This window comes from Camelus bactrianus, chromosome 30 (assembly GCF_048773025.1).
Source record: "Camelus bactrianus isolate YW-2024 breed Bactrian camel chromosome 30, ASM4877302v1, whole genome shotgun sequence".
Classification (NCBI taxonomy): Eukaryota; Metazoa; Chordata; class Mammalia; order Artiodactyla; family Camelidae; genus Camelus; species Camelus bactrianus.
Genome location: NC_133568.1, coordinates 30,004,954 through 30,023,818, shown reverse-complemented (window position 1 = coordinate 30,023,818; position 18,865 = coordinate 30,004,954). Strand labels below are relative to the sequence as shown.

Genomic DNA, 18,865 nt, shown 5'->3' with positions numbered 1-18,865 from the left:
AGACTTCGACCCGCACCACTTCTGGCACTGGAGCAGCTTCGGGGACTACGTGCAGTGCGTCCTGGCCTTCACTGGGGTGGCAGGCTACGTCACGTACCTGTCCATCGACTCGGCCCTGTTTGTGGAGACCCTGGGCTTCCTGGCCGTGCTGACCGAGGCCATGCTGGGCCTGCCGCAGCTCTACCGCAACCAGCGCCTCCGCTCCACCGAAGGCATGAGGTAGGCGGCCGCTTTCCCCGGGCCTGCAGCATCTGCTGCTCACTCTCAGTCGTGTTTGGAAAACTGCCAGTTAAAGAGCAGTTTAGGGTTAAACACACTGGTCTTTGGCCTCCTGTTGCGCGAGCAGACCTGTTTGTGGCTGAAGGTGGGGCAGCTGAGACCCTCGTGAAGCTCCCACGGCGGGAGGCCAGGTCCACGGGCGTCTCCGAAGGCAGGAGGTTCGAGCCCTTGATGCAGGAAATGGCACAACAGCTTCCTCCCCTCAGCGCAGGTCTCAGGCACTCCCTGCTGAAGCGAAACAGCTTCATTTACAGTCTCATCAAACTGTAGAAAATGCTTAGGAATTAACTGAACCAAGTTGGTGAAAGGCCTGTACAATGAAAACTGCATGAGCGGCCACCTCACACCCACCTGGATGGCGACTATCAGGAAAAAGAAACCAGCAAGTGTTGGTGCGGATGTGGGAAAAGTGGAACGTTCTTATTCCATCGGTGGGAATGCAAAACGGTACAGCTGCTGTGGAAAACAGTATGGCGTTTCCTCACAAAGTACCAGCGATGGGATCACAGTGTGACCCAGCAAGTCTACTTCTGGGCTCGCACCGCACGGAACCGGAAGCGGGGTCTTGAACAGACTTTGTGCCTCTGTGTTCATGGCGGCGTGCTGGCAGTAGATGAAATGTGGAAGTGGCCCAAGGGTCCTTCAACGGGTGAGATAAGCAAAGCGTAGTCTGTACATACAGCGGCAAGTGCTTCAGCGTTAACGAGGAAGGAAGTTCTGACCCCCGCTACAGCACCGGTGAGCCTGGAGGACACTGTGCTCAGCGAAGTAAGCCCGTCACAGAAAGGACAAGCACTGTGCGATTCCACTCACATGAGGTGCTGAGAGTCATCAGATCACAGAGACAGGAGTAGAACGGTGATGCCGGGGTAGGGGGACAGGAGGGTGGGGAGTTATTGTCTGACGGGTGCAGAGTGATCCAGTTTCACAAGGTGAAGGGGTTCTGGGGGTGGATGGTGGTGACTGCTGCACAACAGTGTGAATGTGTTTAATGCCACCGAAAATGGTTACGATGGTAAATTTTCTGTTGCATATTTTGCCACAATGAAAAGATTAGAACTTCCTGGAAAAAGGCATAATACAGGGAGAGCCCATGGACCGCTACCCTGTTCGCACAGTGGTAACGCTCGGCAGAGCCACAGCACAGCCTCACGGCCAGGGGGCCGACACTGAGCTTGTGCAGACACAGAGAGCATCGTCCCAGCAGCACCCCCTCTGCATCCCTCCCAGGCGCCCCAGAGCTGACTGGGCAATCCACCTCCGTGCTCGGGCCCTGTGAGGAGTAGCGTCTGAATGGGGTCGCACAGTGTGTATTGCCTGTCTTCACTCAGCATACCTCTCCGGAGACTCAGGGTTGCTGCTGTACCCAGGGCCGTCCGCGGTCCTTCATGTGGGGGTGTGCATGATCTGTCAGCCTCTCACCTGTTGGAGGACATCTGGGTTATTTCCAGGTTCCTGCTATTACAAAAATGCTTCTGTAAACATTCATGCCCAGGTATCTGTGTTAACATAAATTTTCTTTCTCTTGGATAAATGCCCAGAATGCAATTGTTGGATTGTGTGGTAGTTTCGCATTCAGTCTTCAGAGAAATTGCCAGACTATTTCCAGGGTGGCTGAACCATGTTACCTTCCCACTAGCAGTCTCTGCACTTTCTGGCTGGCACTTGATGTACTGTTTTTCATGTAGACAGGTTGTCATGATATCACGTTGTGATTGTAACTGGTATTTCCCTGATGGCTAATGATGCTGAGCGTTTTTCATTTGCATATTTGCTGTCTGTATGTCTGTATTGGTAAACGTCTCTTCACGTCTTCTGCCCATTTTTCTAATTGGATTTTTTTAAACTGTTAACTTTTTATAGTTTTTGTTTTAAAAAGTATATTCTAGATACTGGTGTTTTGTTGTACATGTGGTTTGCGGGTACTTTGTCCTAGTATGTGTATCGTCTTTTCATACTCTTAACAGGATCTTTGATAGAGCAAATTTTAAAAATGTTGATGAAGTCCAGTTTACCAGCTTTACCTTTTATGTATCAGGATTTTGGTGTCACGCCTAAGTACCTGTGGCCTAACCCTAGACCCTGAAGACTTTGTCCTCTGTCTTCTGAATGTTTCATTGTTCTGCATTTTACATTTAAACCGTGATCCATTTGAGTTAATTATCTTCTAAGACATGAGACTTGGGTTGAAAGTTTTTTCACCTTTGTCAACAGTCAGTTGGGCACATCCGTGTGGATCTGCTTCTGGGTTCTCTTCTGCCCACTGACTGACGTGTCTGCCCCGCCGCTGACGCGTCTAGTACTGCAGGTACACGAGTCTCGGTACTGGGTGAGCTGATTCCTCCCACTGTCTTTTTTTGAAACCATTTTTGCTATTCTAATTCTTTTTCTTTTCCATATACATTTTAGAATAATCTTGTCTATACCACCAAAAATCTTGCTGAGATTTTGGTTGAAATTTTATTAAACATGTATATCAATTTAAGAAGTGACATCTTTACTCTGTTGTGTGTTTTAATCCATCAGTGTGGTACATCTCTCCATTTACTTAGATCTTCCTTGATTTCTGTCATCAACCTTTTGCAATTTTCAGGATACAAGTCTAGTACATGTTTTATTAAATTTACACCAAAGTATTTCATTTACTTCTTTTATTTTTTAATTTTTAAATTGAAATATAGTTAATTTACAACACTGTGTTAGATCCAGGTGTACAGCAAAGTGATTCACTTGTATATATATATATATTTTCGGATTATTTTCCACTATGTGTTATTACAAGATATTAAATATAGTTCCCTGTGCTGTACAGTAACCCCTCATTGCTTATTTTATGTATAGTAGCTTATATCTGTTAATCCCATGCTCCCAATTTATCCCTTCCTTTTTCCCTTTCCCCTAAGTTTGTTTTCTTATGACTGTGAGTCTGTTTCTGTCTTGCATATGGATTCATTTGTATTAGCTTTTAGATTCCACTGGATTAATTTCATATGTTTATCTTGTATCCAACAACCTTGTTCAACTCATTAGTTCCAGGAATTTTCTTATAGATCCTCTGAATTTTCTACGTGAACAGTCATGTAAGAATAGGGATGGTCTTAATTCTTCCTTTCTGATCTGCCTGTCCTTTATTTGCTTCTCTTGTCTTGTTGCACTAACTAGAACCTCCAGCACTGCACTGAATAATTGTAGTGACAGTGGATCGCTGCTTGTTCCTGACCGGTGAGGGCACTGAAGGCTTCACCACTAGGTGTAACGTTAGGTGTAGAAAGTTCTCTATTCCTGTTTTACTGGAAGTTTTCACAGTGAATGAGTTTTGAATATTGTCAAATGCTTTATCTGCACTGATTGACATGACTGTGTGATTTTTTTTTAAGCCACTGGTGATTCCATTGATGATTTTCAAGTATTGTACCAGTCTTGCATTATTGAAATAAACCACACTTTGTCGTGGTGTTTAAATTTATTTGTATGTATTTCTGAATCTGCTTGCTAATATTTTGAGGATTTTTGTGCCTGTATTCATGAGGGCATTGGTCTGTAGTTTCCTTTCTTTCTTTTTTCTTTTTCTTTTTGTACTACTTTGGTTTTGGTTTTAAGGAAATGACTAGCTTCATGAAGTGAATTGTCAAGTCTTCCTATTTTCTGGAAGAGATAGGACAGAATTTGTATTGACTCTTTTTAAAGCATTACTGGAATCTCTAATGAAACCATCTAGGCCTGAACATTTCTTTTTTGGGGGGAGGTTTTAAATTATGGATTCAATTTCCTTAATGGTTTCAGGATTCTTCACATTTTCGGATTCCTGCTGGGTGAGCTGTGATAGCTTAGGTCTTTGAAGAGCCGGCAGGGTTAGCAGGCTGCCGGATTCCAGTGTGTGGCGGTGTCCGTGGTGCTCCGGTGCTCGCTCGTGTCTTTCCAATGTCTGCAGGGGCTGCAGGGGCTGCAGCCACTTCCTCTGTTGCTTTATTGATGACTTGTATATTTTCTCTTCCTAGAAGTTTGTCAGTTTTACTGATCTTTTTGAAGAATCAGCTCTTTGTTTTGTTGACTTTTCTGTTTAAATTTCATTGGTATTTGGTCCTATCTTTATTTAGATTATTGATGTAAAACTTTTTCTTTCTTGGAATGTAAACACTTAGTTATAATTTTGCTTCAATCAACATAACGCACAAAACTGAAGAGGAAATGGAAAGTCCGTTGTATTTATTTTTGCTTATGATGATCCTTCTTCCCTCCCACTATTCCAGGACTCCTTTCGTTTATCTGTTTATCCCTGTTTTGAGAAACTCCTTTAAGCAGCCTTGAGGAGTGTGTCAGGTGGCGGCAGGCGCTGCTCCTGTGCTCCACCTGAGAGCGTCTTGGCAGCCCTTTCACCTGAGGCGTGTTTTTGCTGGTGTGGGATCCTGGGCTGACTGCTCTTCTTTTAGTGCTTGGAGAATCCTGTGCCACTTCCTTCCAGCCTCCGTGGTTCCTGAGACACCCACTGTCCTTCTAATTGTCTTTCCTGATAAATAAGATTCATTCCGCTCTACCTGCTTTTGAGATTTTTTTTGTGTTTAGTTTTTAGGAGTTTCACTGTGGTGTGTGTCTTCATATGGATTTATCCTATTTGGGATTCACTCAGCTTCCTGAATCTCTAGGGTTACACTTCTTGCTAATGTGGGGGCGTTTTCAGCCCAAGTTTCTTTGACTACTTTCCCAGTCCTGCCCTCTCCCCTCTTCTAGGTCTTTGATGATATGAATGTGAGATTGTTTGCTGTGGTTCTTTTGTTGTGATCATTTCTTATTTTTTGTTTTGTTATGTTTTCTTATGAGCATTTCTTAGCCAATTCATTAACTTGGTTAATGAATTTGATGTTTGTATTTTTCAATATAATAAAATTTACATTTGGTTCTTTATATGTTTTGCTTCTTTTGTGAAGCTTTCTGTTTCTTTGCTGAGGCTGTCTATTTTTTCATTTGTTTCAGATATGTTCATAATTGCTCACTGAAGCTCGTTTAAAGTGGCTATTCTTAATCTTTGGTTTTTCGCACATCACTGTCATCTCAGTTTTGGCATCTAAACATTGTCTTTTTTTCATTCCATTTGAGATCTTCCTGGTTCTTGGTACAAGTGATTTTCAGCTGAAACCTAGACATTTCCGTGTTACGAGACCCTGGATCTTATTTAAACCTTTGGATTTAGCTGATTTTCCTGACCCTACTCTGGTAGAGGGATTGGGGTGCCTGGCAGGGGTAAGAGTCTAGGGTCCCCCTCTCCTTTGCTGTCACCAATGGTGGCAGGGCTGTCGTTTCTTCTGTTTTGTTTGTCTGCAGTAGAGCAATTATTGTCTCAAAGTTGCCTGTTTTCCCAAGCTGCCCTGTCCTGGTCTTTCGCAGAGAGAGAGCAGCCGTTCTTGGGGCCTTTGGTCCTGCCTGTTGGCATTTCCTGCTCCTTCAGCTCCAAGTCTGTGACTCATGTGGCCTCCTGTCCACCTTTGAGAGTCTTCATGTGTTTATTTGTAACATCTAGGGCTGTTCGTTGTACTTTGTGGGAGGGGTGGGAAGAGTTCTGCCATTCCGAGATGTTGAAGTTTGTGTCTCACCTTGTTCTAACTGACCCTTTGTCTCTGTGAATGAGACTCTGACTGCAGCTGTCTTAGACTGACCTTCTGATCCTTCTTTTATTTGACCGCTGTCCCCATGTACCTCCAGAAACATCCTTGCCATCTGACAGCAATACATACTGGTATTTTCATTTGTCTGTCTTGTCTACTTGATGCAGGCCTTGAAGGCAAGAACTGTGTCCCATTTGTTTCTCTCACTAACATCTAATGGAGTGTTCAGAAAATTACAGCAGTTTAGTAAATATTTATTGAATGAGCTAGTGAAGGAATGAAATAGTTGATTCTCTAAATCACTTTTGGAAAATAGGAGAACACGTGAGGCAGGGTTCATGACTGTAGGAAGTTACCGGCATGGGCACCGGGCTGACGGTGCTGATTCCTGGAGAATTTGTGCACAAAGCAGAAGTGGCAGAAGGCCCCTCGGGGCTGCAGGGACTCATCCAGCAGAGGTGGTGTCGGGAAGGTCAATGTGCTCTGCACAAGGGCCACGGTGTGCGGCCAGTCCCTCTGCTCCACTTCCTGACCCAGAAGATTGTCGCCTGATGACACAAAATGCAGGAGGCCTGGCTCTCAGAGTGTTTGACTTGAAAAGGGTTTGGGGGCCACACACAGCAACTGAATCTTGACTTCAGGGCATAAAGGATGCTTGTGGTCGTCACCCTCAGTGACCAGAGGTCCTTCTCCTCCCACGCCCCTTCCCCTGACACCATCCACCTGCCTGCTCAATGTGTACTGGGTGCAAGGAGGCTGAAGCAGAAGGAGGAGCCCCCCCTCCCCAGGGAAGTCAGGTAGAGAAGGAGTTTGCAGTTGGTGCTGCGAGGAGTTTCGGCTGGAAGGCCCAGCAGGTGTTGGGGGGCCCAGCTGGGCAGGGACGAGACCTGCACCACATGAGCTGTCAGATTGCGAGATGGGCCTTGAGCCAGCGGAGGGAAGGCCAGTCTCTGTCACAGATGTGGGTCGCTAATTCAATCAGCTTTGAGCACAGGCCAGGTTAAGACTGTGTTCTTCCTCCTTAAGAAGGCTAACCTAATAACAGGCCACTGGCATCCCAGAGAACCGGCTATGGGGAGACATAATTAGGTTAGGTGCCTGTTCAACGTTGCTGTCCTGTCAGATGAGCTGCAGGACAGCCAGGCAGGCTTGCGGGGATGGCTGAGCCCATGGCCTGAGGTCCTGCCCTCTGCATGTGGGGGACCCAGAGGTGCCATCCGGCTCTGCAGCTGCCTGCACTCCACCTGACGAAGGGAGGGGACGTCCGGGCCCTGCAGGTGAAGGGAGGTGGCAGGAGGGTCACAGGTTCCCCCCTCAGGTGGGCGTTGCAGCACCTGCTCCTGGGAATTGAGCTGGAGTTAATGCAGGAGGTGACCTCACTCTGTGTAAAGGATCAACACTCGTACTGTGTTGTGAGCACAGACTGAGAACTCAGAGGGACTGTAGTGCAGGAGGGGAGCCTGATTATGGTTTTGTTGCCTATAAAACTTTATTCATCTTCAAAGAGGTCTGTGTAAGGGAAACTCCAGAGTGAAGGAGTTTTCCTGTGGAGATGGATTAATACGAAGCACATGCGTGAACCACGCGACCCCCTCCCTCCTCCTGGCAGGGACAGCGGGGACGGCACCCGCTTCTCCCAGCCCAGCTCCCGGGCACCTGCCCGCCGTGTTCCGCTATTGAGCGGTGGTAGCTGGGCCTCAGGGCTCTGCCCCCCCACAGTTGTTGAAGGTGCAGGTGACCTGACACATGTTGGGGGTAGGGTGGGCCTGGGCTGGGGCAGACGTCCGCAGGGCACCGCAGGGTCTTGGGGTAACCAGAGGGTGTGAGGCTCGACCTGGCTTGTTCAGAGCAGCCACTTGCTGCACGAGGGCTCCCGGCACTCAGGGTGGTTTCTGTCTCCTGCACAGACAGGGCGGAAACAACTTGATTGATACTTGACCTGACTGCAGGGCTCCCCAAACCCGCCTGGAGCCCTCAACATGTGGGGCTGGTTGTGGGGCCCCTAAGGCTGTCAGATTCCTGTCCCCATGCAAAAGCTGACTGAGGGCCAATGCCAGGTGAGGCATCTGGGCAGCTAAAAATGTTCCTGTGCGTCAGGCAGAGCCCAGCTCTCAGAGGTGACCTCACGTCTCCACTTGCCAGGGTCAAGGTGCACCTGTGCGTTCAGGGCCCAGAGGGGCACTGACTCAGGACAGGCTCCCGCTGAACCTCCTACTTCCCCCTTCCGTACCCCAGCCCTTCCTGCCGTGCAAGGGAGTTGCTGTGTGCCCTTGGGTGAATCACCTAACCTCTCTGTGCCTCAGCTTCTCCTCCACCAAAGGGGCTCCATGCAGGCCACCACGTGTTGTTTCGGCATGGGGCCTGGTTGGGCAGTGCTCAGCAAACCAGGCCCAGAGCTGCTCCTGTTCAGGTCTGGTTCAGGTCACATAGCATGTGCTGTCCTCACTGTGGCCACCGGCGCCTGTCCAACCAGGGCTGCATCCGGCCGGCTCTCAGGGGAGCTGGGACTTGAGAGCCCAGTGCCTGTTTCTATTTTTGTTGGTGGGCACAGGCGTGAGCTCAGCGGCTGTGGAATTCCTGTTGGGGTGACTGTCTCACGTGCTCTGGGCCCACCCACTGGATGGAGGGGCATCAGCCACCCCCAACACGGCCTCCTGGGGCTGGGTCTCCCCTGTGGCTCCAGCCTCTGTGTGGCTCCAGCCTCTGGGGGGGCCCCCACCCTTTCCCGGGCAGAGGTGAAGCTGCTCTCCTTGTGTCCACACATGGACCTGATGTGTGGATCCAGCCTGTGAGGAATTGTGAGCGGGCACCCTGGGGGCCCCAGAGGGGGAGGTGCCAGGTGCATCTTGGGGTTCTCAGTCTCTGGAGCACCAGCCTGACCCATGGCTGCATGGAACCTCCCCTGAATCAAGCAATCCCAGCTGTCACCTGTAAGTGTGCAGGCTGGCCCAGTTGCAGACGGGGGAAGGGAGTGCACTCCGCAGAGGAAGCTTTTATCCTGACTTTCCTGCTGGGGACTGGGCTTCGTGTCCTCACCTTCACTCTGATTCCAGCAGAGACACGAAGAGGCTGCAGGTGCTGTCCCGGCTCCTCCTGGAGCGTCTGATGCTGTGACGTGGGCCCAGTCACACGTGACCATTTCCTGCTTTTGTGCCTGGCCTTTTGTGCCCATGTTTGTGAAGAAAGGAGGTGACAAAGGGCCTGGGACAGGAGCCAAGATGGGACACCGGCAGGTGGCAGTGGGGAGGTTGGGGACACAGGGTGGTGATTTTGGGGGTTGGGGACACTGTGAGAAGTAGCTACGGGGAGATTGGGGACACAGTGGGAGGTGGCAGTGGGGAGGTTGGGGACACAGTGGGAGGTGACAGTTGTGTAGGACGGCTCCGTGGTGTCTCCACATGCTCTGTGGCCTGGCCTAGGCATGGAGTCCAACTTGGGAGGGGTTCTGGGCTGCCCCCTGACCCGGCTCCCTGGGCTCCTTAGGGGCTCTTTGTTTTTGGAGGGAGGGTCCTGAGTCTCCTGTTGAATTCGGTGTCTCTGCGGGGCCATGCCTTAGCTCCTAATTCTGTGAGATGTAACTTGACTCATTTGTGACACCTTGGTTTCCTTCCTGTCTCCACGCCTTTTCCTGAAATCGTAATTGCTTGTGGGAGCTGCTTGAGATGCCTGCTCTGTGCGTGTGGGCTTTCCTTTGAGATGGAAGTGACCTGAGCTGAGGGAGGTGGTGAGCAGCCTCGCTCTGGCGCGCCAGCGCCTCTGCAGCTCCAATGGGGGATCGGGCTCTGGTCTTCTGGGCGCGGCAGCCTCCTGGGCACTGGAGCAGGCAGAGGGCAGGGAGGAGGCCAGAGCTGAAGGATGAATGACGTGACCTGTTTTGCTTTTCCACAAAGGCCAGCCTGGACTCGAACGCAGCCTGAAGTCCAGACGGTGCGCCGGGCAGAAAGCTCCAACAGAAGCCCCTCTTGCTGGTCTGGGGAGAGGGAAGGGGGTGTGACGAAACGCCTCACATCTGTCGTCGATGCTCTGGCCTTGCTCACCCGTCGGAGCCCCCAGGCGAGCCCCCGTGCCAGCTCTAGTCTTCGCTGCTGGCGGCAGCAGCAGGGCGGCCGGGCAGGCCCCTGGCTCTGAGGGGTGTGTCCTCCTCTCTCACCAGCGGAAGGATGAACCCGAAGGGGTGGGGACCCCGGTGCTTTTCCCCTCCATCCTCCCTCCATTTGGCCGTGTAGGCAGATCCAGCCACATGCACAGCACGGACACTGAAGCCTTGGCTTTCCAGCCAGAGGACAAGGGAGAAGTGGGCAGGTCCCTGAGAGCACAGAGTTTCAGGGGACTGAAGAGAGGGCATGTGTGGAGAAAGCGGCCTCTAAGTTGTGTATGAAGTGCTGGGCTCACCCCCAAGCTCGGTGTGCATGCATGAGGCCCTGACTGCATCCCAGAGGCTTGGAGAGGGGTGCTGTGGGGTAGACCACCACCCAGTCCCGGGCCAGCCACCCAACACTGCCCATGCATGCAGGTCCAAAATGAGCTGAACTGAACCATGTCCACTGAAAGCCAGCCAGAACCTGCAGCTGGAACTTAACCATGTCAGTTCCCGGCGAGAACACACAAACGACGTTCTCCATAGAGCTGAAGCAAGACGGATCTCCTTACATAAGGTTAAAAGTGTCCAGGATACAAAGCAAAATTATTCAACATGAACAGTTAGGAAAATCTCAACAACTCTCAAAAGAAAAGACAACCAGTGGACAACGAAGACAACGAAGACAACCAGCCAAGGTGACACGCGCACTGGAATTACCAGACTGTAAAGTCACCGTTGTAACTGCTCTGAGGAGGAAGAGCAGACGCTCTTGAAACCGATGCGAAACTCAGCAAAGGAACAGAAGCTGCAAGAGAAATCAACAAGAAAATTTTAAATTGAAAAATATAATAGCTAAATAAAAAACACATTTCGTGAGTTCAGGAGTGGAGTGGAGACGACAGAGGAAGAGTCAGTGAACTTGAAGACAGATGGATAAAAATCATCCACTTTGAACAATAGGAAAAAATCTGGAAAAAAAAAAAAAGGAATAGACTCAGACAGCACCAGGAGGTCTAGCGTCGCCTCATCTGAGGCCACAGGCAGGATGTGGTGCAGGAAACGTAGCTAAAGAAATAATGGCTGAAAACTTCCAGCATCTGAGGCAAGATAAACACACAGATTTAAGAAGCTCAGTGAGTCCCACACATGCATCACATCGCAATCAAGCTGCCAGAAACCGAAGTCAAATGTTGAAAGCAGCCAGAGAGAAAGGGCTGACTAGGATGACTTGGACTTTTAATGAGGAATTCGTCACCAGCTAACTAGAAACAAAAGATCTTTAGACACTGCGTGAGCCAGCAAGACCAGCCAAGTACGCCGCCCTGGGCTGCGCAGTCGGGGAGCCCGGCCCAGAGTCCAGCGGGAGCCTGGCCTTCTGCGCCTCTCCTTCTCCCAGTGAGGACCCCGGGGGTGGGTGGAGGTCAGGAGAAGCGTCCACTTTCTGGCCTGGTTCTGCGTGCTCGGTTTGACCCTCCAGCGGGCACCCCTGCACTGACTGGGCAGAGGACACGGCTCCTTGCCCTGGTTTTATAAAGGATGAGAGCTGAACTGGGGCTCAGAGGCCTCCCAGAGCTGAGGCTCTGGAGTGGATGGGGCTCCTCCAGAAGCTCAGGTGCCCGCTGTGCCTGCGGCCCGGACGGCTCCTTGACCCAGTGTCTGCAGCTCCGACCTGCAGTCTGTCCTCTTGGGAGTCCCCTCCTCCCTGCCCCAGACTGGTGTAACTGGCCGTAAGAGGTCAGCCTGCTTGTGCAGCTGGGTCTGATTTACATTTTATGCAGGAAAACATGATGGTGCTAATGCTCATTACCTCGCAGGCCAAGCGTCAGATGCCACGTGTGGGAAGGTGTGTGTGGACATTAGTGATTGGTGACCAGGGTCCCCTCTGTGCCACAGGGACCAAGCTGAGGCTAGGGGGGCAGCGGCACCAGTGACTAGAAACAGACTCACCCTCAGGTTGTTCTGAGTAAGGGGCCTGGGCGGGGCGGGAGTTCCCAAGAGCAGCTGCTTCACTCTGCTTCGCCGGCCGCCCTGGTTTCCTCCTCAGCACCCCAGGTGCGGAGCGGGGAGGGGGCCACCACCTGGGGGCCGAGGGCCGCTGGGCAGGGAGGGGCATGAGGAGGTGATGGTCGTCCCTGCCCTGCCTGAGGCCACCGCGTGTCTCCTGAGGGCACACACCTGGAGGGCCTGCAGCCAGCAAGGACAGAGTGTGTGTGAGGCCATGGTGCTCAGCCCCTGTCCCTGCCCCTTCCCTGCCTTGGAGAGCTGGGGCTCCTCCAGCTGAAGGGCCTTGCTGTCCCTGTGGCCATGCACGCGGTGGCCTCGTGGCAGGGACAGGAGGGTGGGTCTGGCTGCCCTGACCACCTGGTGTGTCCCCTGACCCCTGGTTTACATCCCTGACCCCTGGTTTACGTCCTTGACCCCTGGTTTACATCCCTGACCCCTGGTTTACGTCCCTGACCCCTGGTTTACGTCGCTGACCCCTGGTTTACGTCTTTGACCCCTGGCTTATGTCTCTGACCCCTGGTTTATGTCTTTGACCCCAGCATGTCCCCTGACCCCTGGTTTACATCCTTGACCCCTGGTTTACATCCCTGACCCCTGGTTTATGTTTTTGACCTGGCATGTCGCTGACCCCCGCTTGTGTCTCCGTAGCATCAAGATGGTCCTCATGTGGACTAGTGGCGACACCTTCAAGACGGCGTACTTCCTGCTGAACGGGGCACCCCTGCAGTTCTCAGTGTGCGGCCTGCTGCAGGTGCTGGTGGACCTGGCCATCCTGGGGCAGGCCTACGCGTTCGCCCGCCATCCCCCAAAGCCGGCCCCCCACACGGCGCACCCTGCCAGCGCCAAGGCCCTCTGAGGCAGCCGGGGAGGATGAGGACATGGGACTGCTCGCTGCAGGCACCGGCCCAGCCACCTGTCCTCCCCGCGTGGGGCAGGCAGGCACCGCTGCGCCCTGAGATGGTGTCCTGGCTGTCGGGCTCGCGCTCGGCCTCTGGGCTCCCGGGGGGGCTGGTGGGGGCCCGGGCACTGATGTCTGTGCTTTCTCACCCCAGGACGCGTGCGAGCGGGTTGCACCCCTGGGCTCAAGGTGATGGGAAAGCAAGTCTTCTCGCCCATGTCCATGCAAAGCAGCCCCGGCCCGGAGCCTGGAAGAGGCAGACCCGGGCTCTGCAGGACCAAGGGTGTTGGGAAAACTCGTGTCTCAGCCGCAGTGGCCTGGACGTGGCTGGTGGAGCTTAGAAGGCCTGCAGCCTGGGCCCAGGGATCCCTGACTTGGGCCAGACTTGGTGGGGGTGGGGTCGGAGTGAGAAGTGGTGCCCGGAGAAGCCTGCATGCGGTTCCTGCTGTCTCAGAATGGCCTGGGGGTGGGGCCCTGGTGCCCACGGGTGGCAGAGGGTCAGTCATGGCAGGGATGGGGTTTTGTGTGCGCCTGGCCCACGTGGAGAAGTGCTGGAATATGCTAAAGTTGTCACGTGTGCTCCTGTGTGTGTGGCCAGAGGTGGCCTTTCCAGGGTCACCTTCAGCACAGCTGCCTCACAGGACTGAATCCCGGCTCAGCAGTGGGGCCCAGGGGCCTTGTTGCTACTCTGGGCTCCTCCTGCGAGATGCTGGTGTGGACCCCACTGGGTCGAGGGGCAAGCCCTCATCTGCCAATGGGCCCTGGCCAGAGTGAGTGCTGGGGTGTTGGAACCAGGGCCTGGAGTTCTCCATGAGTCCTGGGGGTGTCGGGGGGATGCAGCAGCCCCTGTGGGCTCCTGGGAAGGCCGGGGGCCCAGGTCTGGGGCTGGGCAGACGCACTGGCCATCCCTGTCATTTTGGGAATTGTGCACCTGCAGCACACAGCCTTAGACGTCCGCTTCTAGGACCAGGGGGGCAGTGAGGCAGTGTCCCTGTGCTGTGCGGGGTGTCCCTGCTTCTAATGTGGGTCCCCCCCAACCCACACACACTCTGAGCTCTCAGGCCTGCACGGGGGCCCTGCCGCCGTCCTCCCGTCTACACAGACCTCATGTCCGCTGCGTCTGGCTGTGGTGCGGCCGCTGTCTGACACTGGCCCCCCTCTTCAGTTACACGAGCATCTCGCCTGCGCAGCAGCCCTGGGCCAGCTCTGGACCCCACAGGGCGAGTGTTCTAGATGCTTCTGTGGGCTTCCCACAGGCAGTGCTTCCCCTTCTGCTGGGCGGAGGGTGGCTCTGCAGTGTCCACGCTGTCTGCGGCCAGCACCAAAGCTCTACCGTCTACGGTGGCCAGTGGAAAACCTGCAGAGCTGTTTCTTCCTCTTGAGTTTTCCTCAAAAACTCCTGAATGTTGGAGGGTCTTGCTCCATTCTCTGGCCTGCAGGATGCTTTGAAAACGTTTACTTTTTATAAATGAAGGGAGATGTCTGTAGCAGTAATTGCCTCCAAATTAAAACCTCACTGGCTTCCACCGTGACTGATGTGCCGCACATGGGAGTACCGGCCGTCTGCAATGTGAATGTCATTGAGCGAACCGCACGCGGACCCAGTGCAGCCTCGAGAGTGGAGGCGGCGTGGGGGCCCGGGACAGAGCAGGGAATCCATCTTGTCCTCATTTCACCCCCCAGGTCTCTGGGGAAGGGCTGGGCACGCGCCCCATCCCCGCAGTGCAGCTCTGGCCCCATGGGAGACCACCCTTGGTCAGTGACCACCTTGTGCCAGCACCCTGGTCTCAGCCAAGTCACACAGTTCCCTGGACTGCAGGTGCCTCACAAGGATGGAGAGTGTCTCCTTTAAAGGCCAAGAGGAAAGGAACACTGACAATTCGTATGGCATATAGGGGTGGAGCCATTTGTGCTGAGCGTTTTTTTTTTTTTTTTTTTTTCATGTAGGGTACACTGGAGGCAAGATTAAAAAAAAATCAGGAAGTCAAAATATGTGAAAGTGATATATTTTAAAATTTTTGGACGAGTCACCCCAGCCTCTGCACTGGCCCTGGAGCTGACGAAGGTGGTGACGCTGTGGCGTTCCCCAGGCGGCGGGAGCCTGAGTGTGGATCCTGGAGCCCGCGGCTGAATGAAGTGGGGCAGGGGTCCTGCTCTGGGCTGCATTTTTATTTTCGTCTAATGATGTGTTACTGAAATCGGCTACTTTAATTTAAAAATTAATATAGTAAGAATTCAGATAGTAAAAATCAAGATACACAGAGGTGCCTTTTTGGGGAACTCATCTTTGTTCCCGAGAACCTACCTGAAGCCTCTTTCTGTGACTTCACTGATGAGCAGAGAAATGGCCCAGAAAGGGCACCTGTGTTCCTCTTAGGGCTCCCTGGAACTTCATTCAGAGACAGGGCAGGAAGAGCTATTCCACAGGCCCAGCTGTTGCTCCGGCTGAGAGGAGCAGCTCTGTACCCTGAGCTCTGGACACAGCCATCCTCTGGGGAAAGGGCAGAAGTTTTTAATAGCCCCCCAAGAAGTGGGATTTCCAGCCCAAAAATACATGAGGGTCACTTTTCCCCCCAAGCCCTACATGCCCTGTTTATTTTTATGGGTCATCCTCTGAGCAAGGACAGCACTTTGGAAAGGGGGCAAAATGGTGGTCCTGGGCTGAGTGACAAAGTCCATTTCATTCAGCTGAGCCTCTGAAAGCTTAGAGTGGATAAGGAGCTGCAAACGGTGCTGTGACCCAGCCCACAGCTGCTCTTGCCGCCGCGGTCCCAGTGTCCACCTGGCTGAGAAGAAACTAGGGGCAGGGGGCGTGGGGGGTGTCCTCTCCCCTGCAATGAGGAACTGCCTACTGTGGTGGCATAAAACTTTAGACCCCCCAACATTGACAGTGGAGCATGCTCAGTCCTGGAGCTACCATGTTCAGTCTGAGTGGCCCCCCCAGGACCCCCAAAGCACACGTGGGTTAGCCAGGGTGGGCAGAGGGCCTGTCCAGGCACAAGGAAGAATGTATAGCATGTGCAGAAAGCAGCCCTGAGGGTTAGGGTAAGGGTAAGGATGTGTTTGATTAGGATTAGGGTGAGAGGGTGTTTGGTGGTTCCTGGAATGTCACAGACACAAATCACCCCCCTTAATGGCCTTATTGGCATTTTCAGGCAAACCAGAGACCTCTGGGAGGGACCAGAGTTCTGCATCTTGGGGATGTGGAGCCAGAAGGCTCTTTGTGGTCACTCTGGTTTTGCCGGTGGGGAACCTGAGGCACAGAGAAGTGTGCTCTGCCCCACTCAGCTGGCCCAGTGGTTTGGGGCAGGTTACTGGCCAGAGCAAGCACTCGCCAGTGCCCTCCAGAGTCAGCAAGTCTGCCAGGACTGCAGAGCACGTGTGTGTGTGTGTGTGTGCGTGTGCGCGTGCGCGTGCGCGTGCGCATGCATTTCCTGGCCTCCCTCCTGCAGTGCTTTGGAGCGCTTGAAGCAGCCTGCCAAAGAAGCAGCTGTGTGAACAGCACATCTTGCAGGAATCACACAGCTCCGTCCCATAGTAAGCGTTTTCAGTGTGGATTTACTTGGTGTGTGTGAGACACAGGCAGGTGTGGACCTGGAGAGTTCCTGGCCCCCTTACACGGATGGAGAAACCGAGACCACGGCCAGCAGAGCCCAGCGGGAGGACTATGCCCGTGTGGGAGGGGCAGGGTGGGTTAGGGGAAAAGGGGCAGGGAAGCCAGGGGCAGATGGGCACCTCATCACAGGACTTGAGGTGGCCTGTGGTCCTGCAGGGCTCTCTTGCACCCTTAGAACCAGTGCAGCAAGGTGGGAAGGTGGGGATGGAACAGCTCCCTTGGGTCACTGCATCACTGACCTGGCCCTTGGAGGGACAACTTTGAATATTTGTGAAGGTCCTGGTGGTGAGTCAGCAAGCTCCCCTGCACAGAAGGAAGCAGTTTCCTCCTGAAGGACCAGCCGTGCAGAACGAGGAGTGCGGCACTGGAGGGCTCTCCTGTCAGGGCCAGCTTGCAGCAGCTGCCCACCCAGGGGCAGAGAGGCGCCGCAAGGGATGACGTGGGGCTGGCTGACATGCAGGCCTCCAGCTTTGCTGCACATTTTCAGGGGAGAATGAGGAGGGGTCCAGGAAGATCCCCGTGGAGCTGGTGCCCTGAAGGAAGGTCAGAGGTCAGGGCTGGAACCCAGCAAGGAGCTGTGTCACACCTCCGTCCCTGTCACTTGGCAGGGACTTGGGCTTTGCCTACTGTGGGTGATGCTGCAGGAGCAGGAAGGGACTGCTCCAGGGACGATGACTGCACTGCTCCAGGGGGCTGCCCCTCCGCACTGTGCCCCACCCGCGCTGTGCTTCCCAACTGCCTGGGCTGAAGAGCAGGGGAGGGTCAGGGTGAGGCCTGGGGACAAGTGAGGCCTTCTGGCATTTGCTACAGGCTTGGAATTTCTGGGATGTGCTGAGTTTATTTTTAGCTAGCCGTGGAGTCAGAACTCCAAAGGGACGTAAGAGGAGAGTGAACAGGCTGGTGATGCTCACAGGACTTAGACTCTTTACTCAAAGCACAGGATGGCTCTGGCCCCCGAGTCAGGCTGGGGTCGGCCCTGGGCCGAGTGCCGCGCAGCGCGGGTCGAGCAGCATGCACGTGGACCGGACGCGCGGCCGCAGAAGCTGGGCCCCCGCGGTAGCCCCCGGCCCCTCCGCGCGCGGGGGAGGCGAGCACCGTGGTGCTGTTTCTAAAGCTTGCGAGGAGCCGAGTCCTCAGCCGAGTCCACGCCGAGTCACAGCCGGGCGGCCCCCCGGGGTCAGGCCGGCCCTGCCCGCGGCCACAGCCCGTCCGAGGAGTCCCCAGCCGGTCCGGCACCGTCGGGGCCCTGCGAGCTGTCCTCCGTTGCGGAGGCGGAGGCAGAGCGCGTGCTGTCCTCACGCAGGACCGGCTCGGGGCTGGCGGCGCGCTGCTGCTGCTCCTTGAGCTCCGAGTAGGAGCGCGAGAAGGTGTGGAAGATGGAGGTGACAGGGAAGGCCATGAGCAGGATGCCGCTGAGGATGCTGCTGAGCGCCACCACCTGGCCGGGCAGGCTGCGCGGCACCATGTCGCCGTACCCCACGGTGGTCATGGAGATGACGGCCCACCAGTAGCTGGCCGGCACGCTGGAGAAATCGCGGCGCGCGCCCAGCTCGCGCTCGGCCAGGTGCACGAGCGGCGCGAAGAGCGCCATGGCCACGCAGAGGAAGAGCAGCAGCAGCCCGAACTCGCGCGCGCAGCGCCGCACCGTCAGGCCGAGCGAGCGCAGCCCCAGCGAGTGGCGCGCCAGGCGCATGACGTAGAGCACGCGCAGCGCGCGCAGCAGCCGCAGCACCAGCCCCGCGCGCTCCAACAGCTTGTTGCCGCCCGCGCCCGGCCGCGCCGCCAGGCCCACGAGCAGCGACACGTAGAAGGGCAGGATGGCGACGATGTCGATGATGTTGAGTGGCGTCCGCAGGAAGGCGCACTTGCTCTCTGCCTGCAGCGAGCGCAGCAGGAACTCGAAAGAGAACCAGGCCACGCACACCGTCTCCAGCACGAACAGGTTGCGGCACTTGGGGGAGCACTCGCCCTGCGGGGAGAGGGGGTACACGTGTTGGGGGCAGGGTGGCCTGCTTCCTGGGTTCCCCAGGGAGGGATGTCACTCCCGGGCTACCCTTCCTCCCGACGCCCACCCAGGCACGTGTGCCCCTGCAGGGGCAAGGGTTGTAGCCAAAAAAGCCCAATTCTTGGTTTAAAAAAAAAAAAAAGATTTACCCCGAACTCGGCTTCCGGCATGAGAGCAGAAGCTCAGCTGACCTGCTTCTCAACAAAACTGGAGAAAATCGTTAAAAAGCAACCACGTAAAGTCTCTGGAAACGGTCCTAGGACTACAGCAAATGAAACGCCTATTCAAGGAAATCTACGGGAATTCGTTTAAAAAGGAGCGTCTTTGATATGTGAACCCAAACTCCTCCCCTTTCCCCAGCCTCTGGCTCAGTGAGGAGGGG

At 54.3% G+C, this 18,865-nt stretch overlaps 2 protein-coding genes and 1 long non-coding RNA gene across 9 annotated transcripts in view; 2 read left to right on the top strand and 1 right to left on the bottom strand.

Moving 5' to 3' along the window:
* The window catches only part of SLC66A2 (solute carrier family 66 member 2), a 42,061-nt gene extending 26,936 nt beyond the window's left edge, over nucleotides 1-15,125 (top strand). For 3 of the 6 annotated variants that reach the window (XM_074355463.1, XM_074355465.1, XM_074355467.1), the window contains 2 exons: nucleotides 3-219; nucleotides 12,613-14,394. In XM_074355463.1, the coding sequence (XP_074211564.1) occupies nucleotides 3-219; nucleotides 12,613-12,820 (425 nt within the window). In that variant the 3' untranslated portion in view covers nucleotides 12,821-14,394. Of the gene's footprint in view, nucleotides 1-2; nucleotides 220-12,612; nucleotides 14,395-14,809 lie in introns of those variants that run through there. The other 3 variants (XM_074355464.1, XM_074355466.1, XM_074355469.1) reach the window with 3 other exon arrangements.
* Nucleotides 226-10,961, top strand: LOC141575671 (uncharacterized). The gene is made up of 2 exons (XR_012503371.1): nucleotides 226-2,587; nucleotides 9,770-10,961. It is a non-coding gene; the product is annotated as an uncharacterized LOC141575671 (long non-coding RNA).
* A 2,347-nt stretch (nucleotides 15,126-17,472) lies between the features above and the next one.
* Nucleotides 17,473-18,865, bottom strand: part of LOC123618810 (voltage-gated potassium channel regulatory subunit KCNG2) — a 48,733-nt gene continuing 47,340 nt past the window's right edge. For both annotated transcript variants that reach the window (XM_074355453.1, XM_074355454.1), the window contains exon 4: nucleotides 17,473-18,447. In XM_074355453.1, coding sequence (XP_074211554.1) covers nucleotides 17,656-18,447 — 792 coding nt within the window. In that variant the 3' untranslated portion in view covers nucleotides 17,473-17,655. The remainder of the gene's footprint in view (nucleotides 18,448-18,865) is intronic.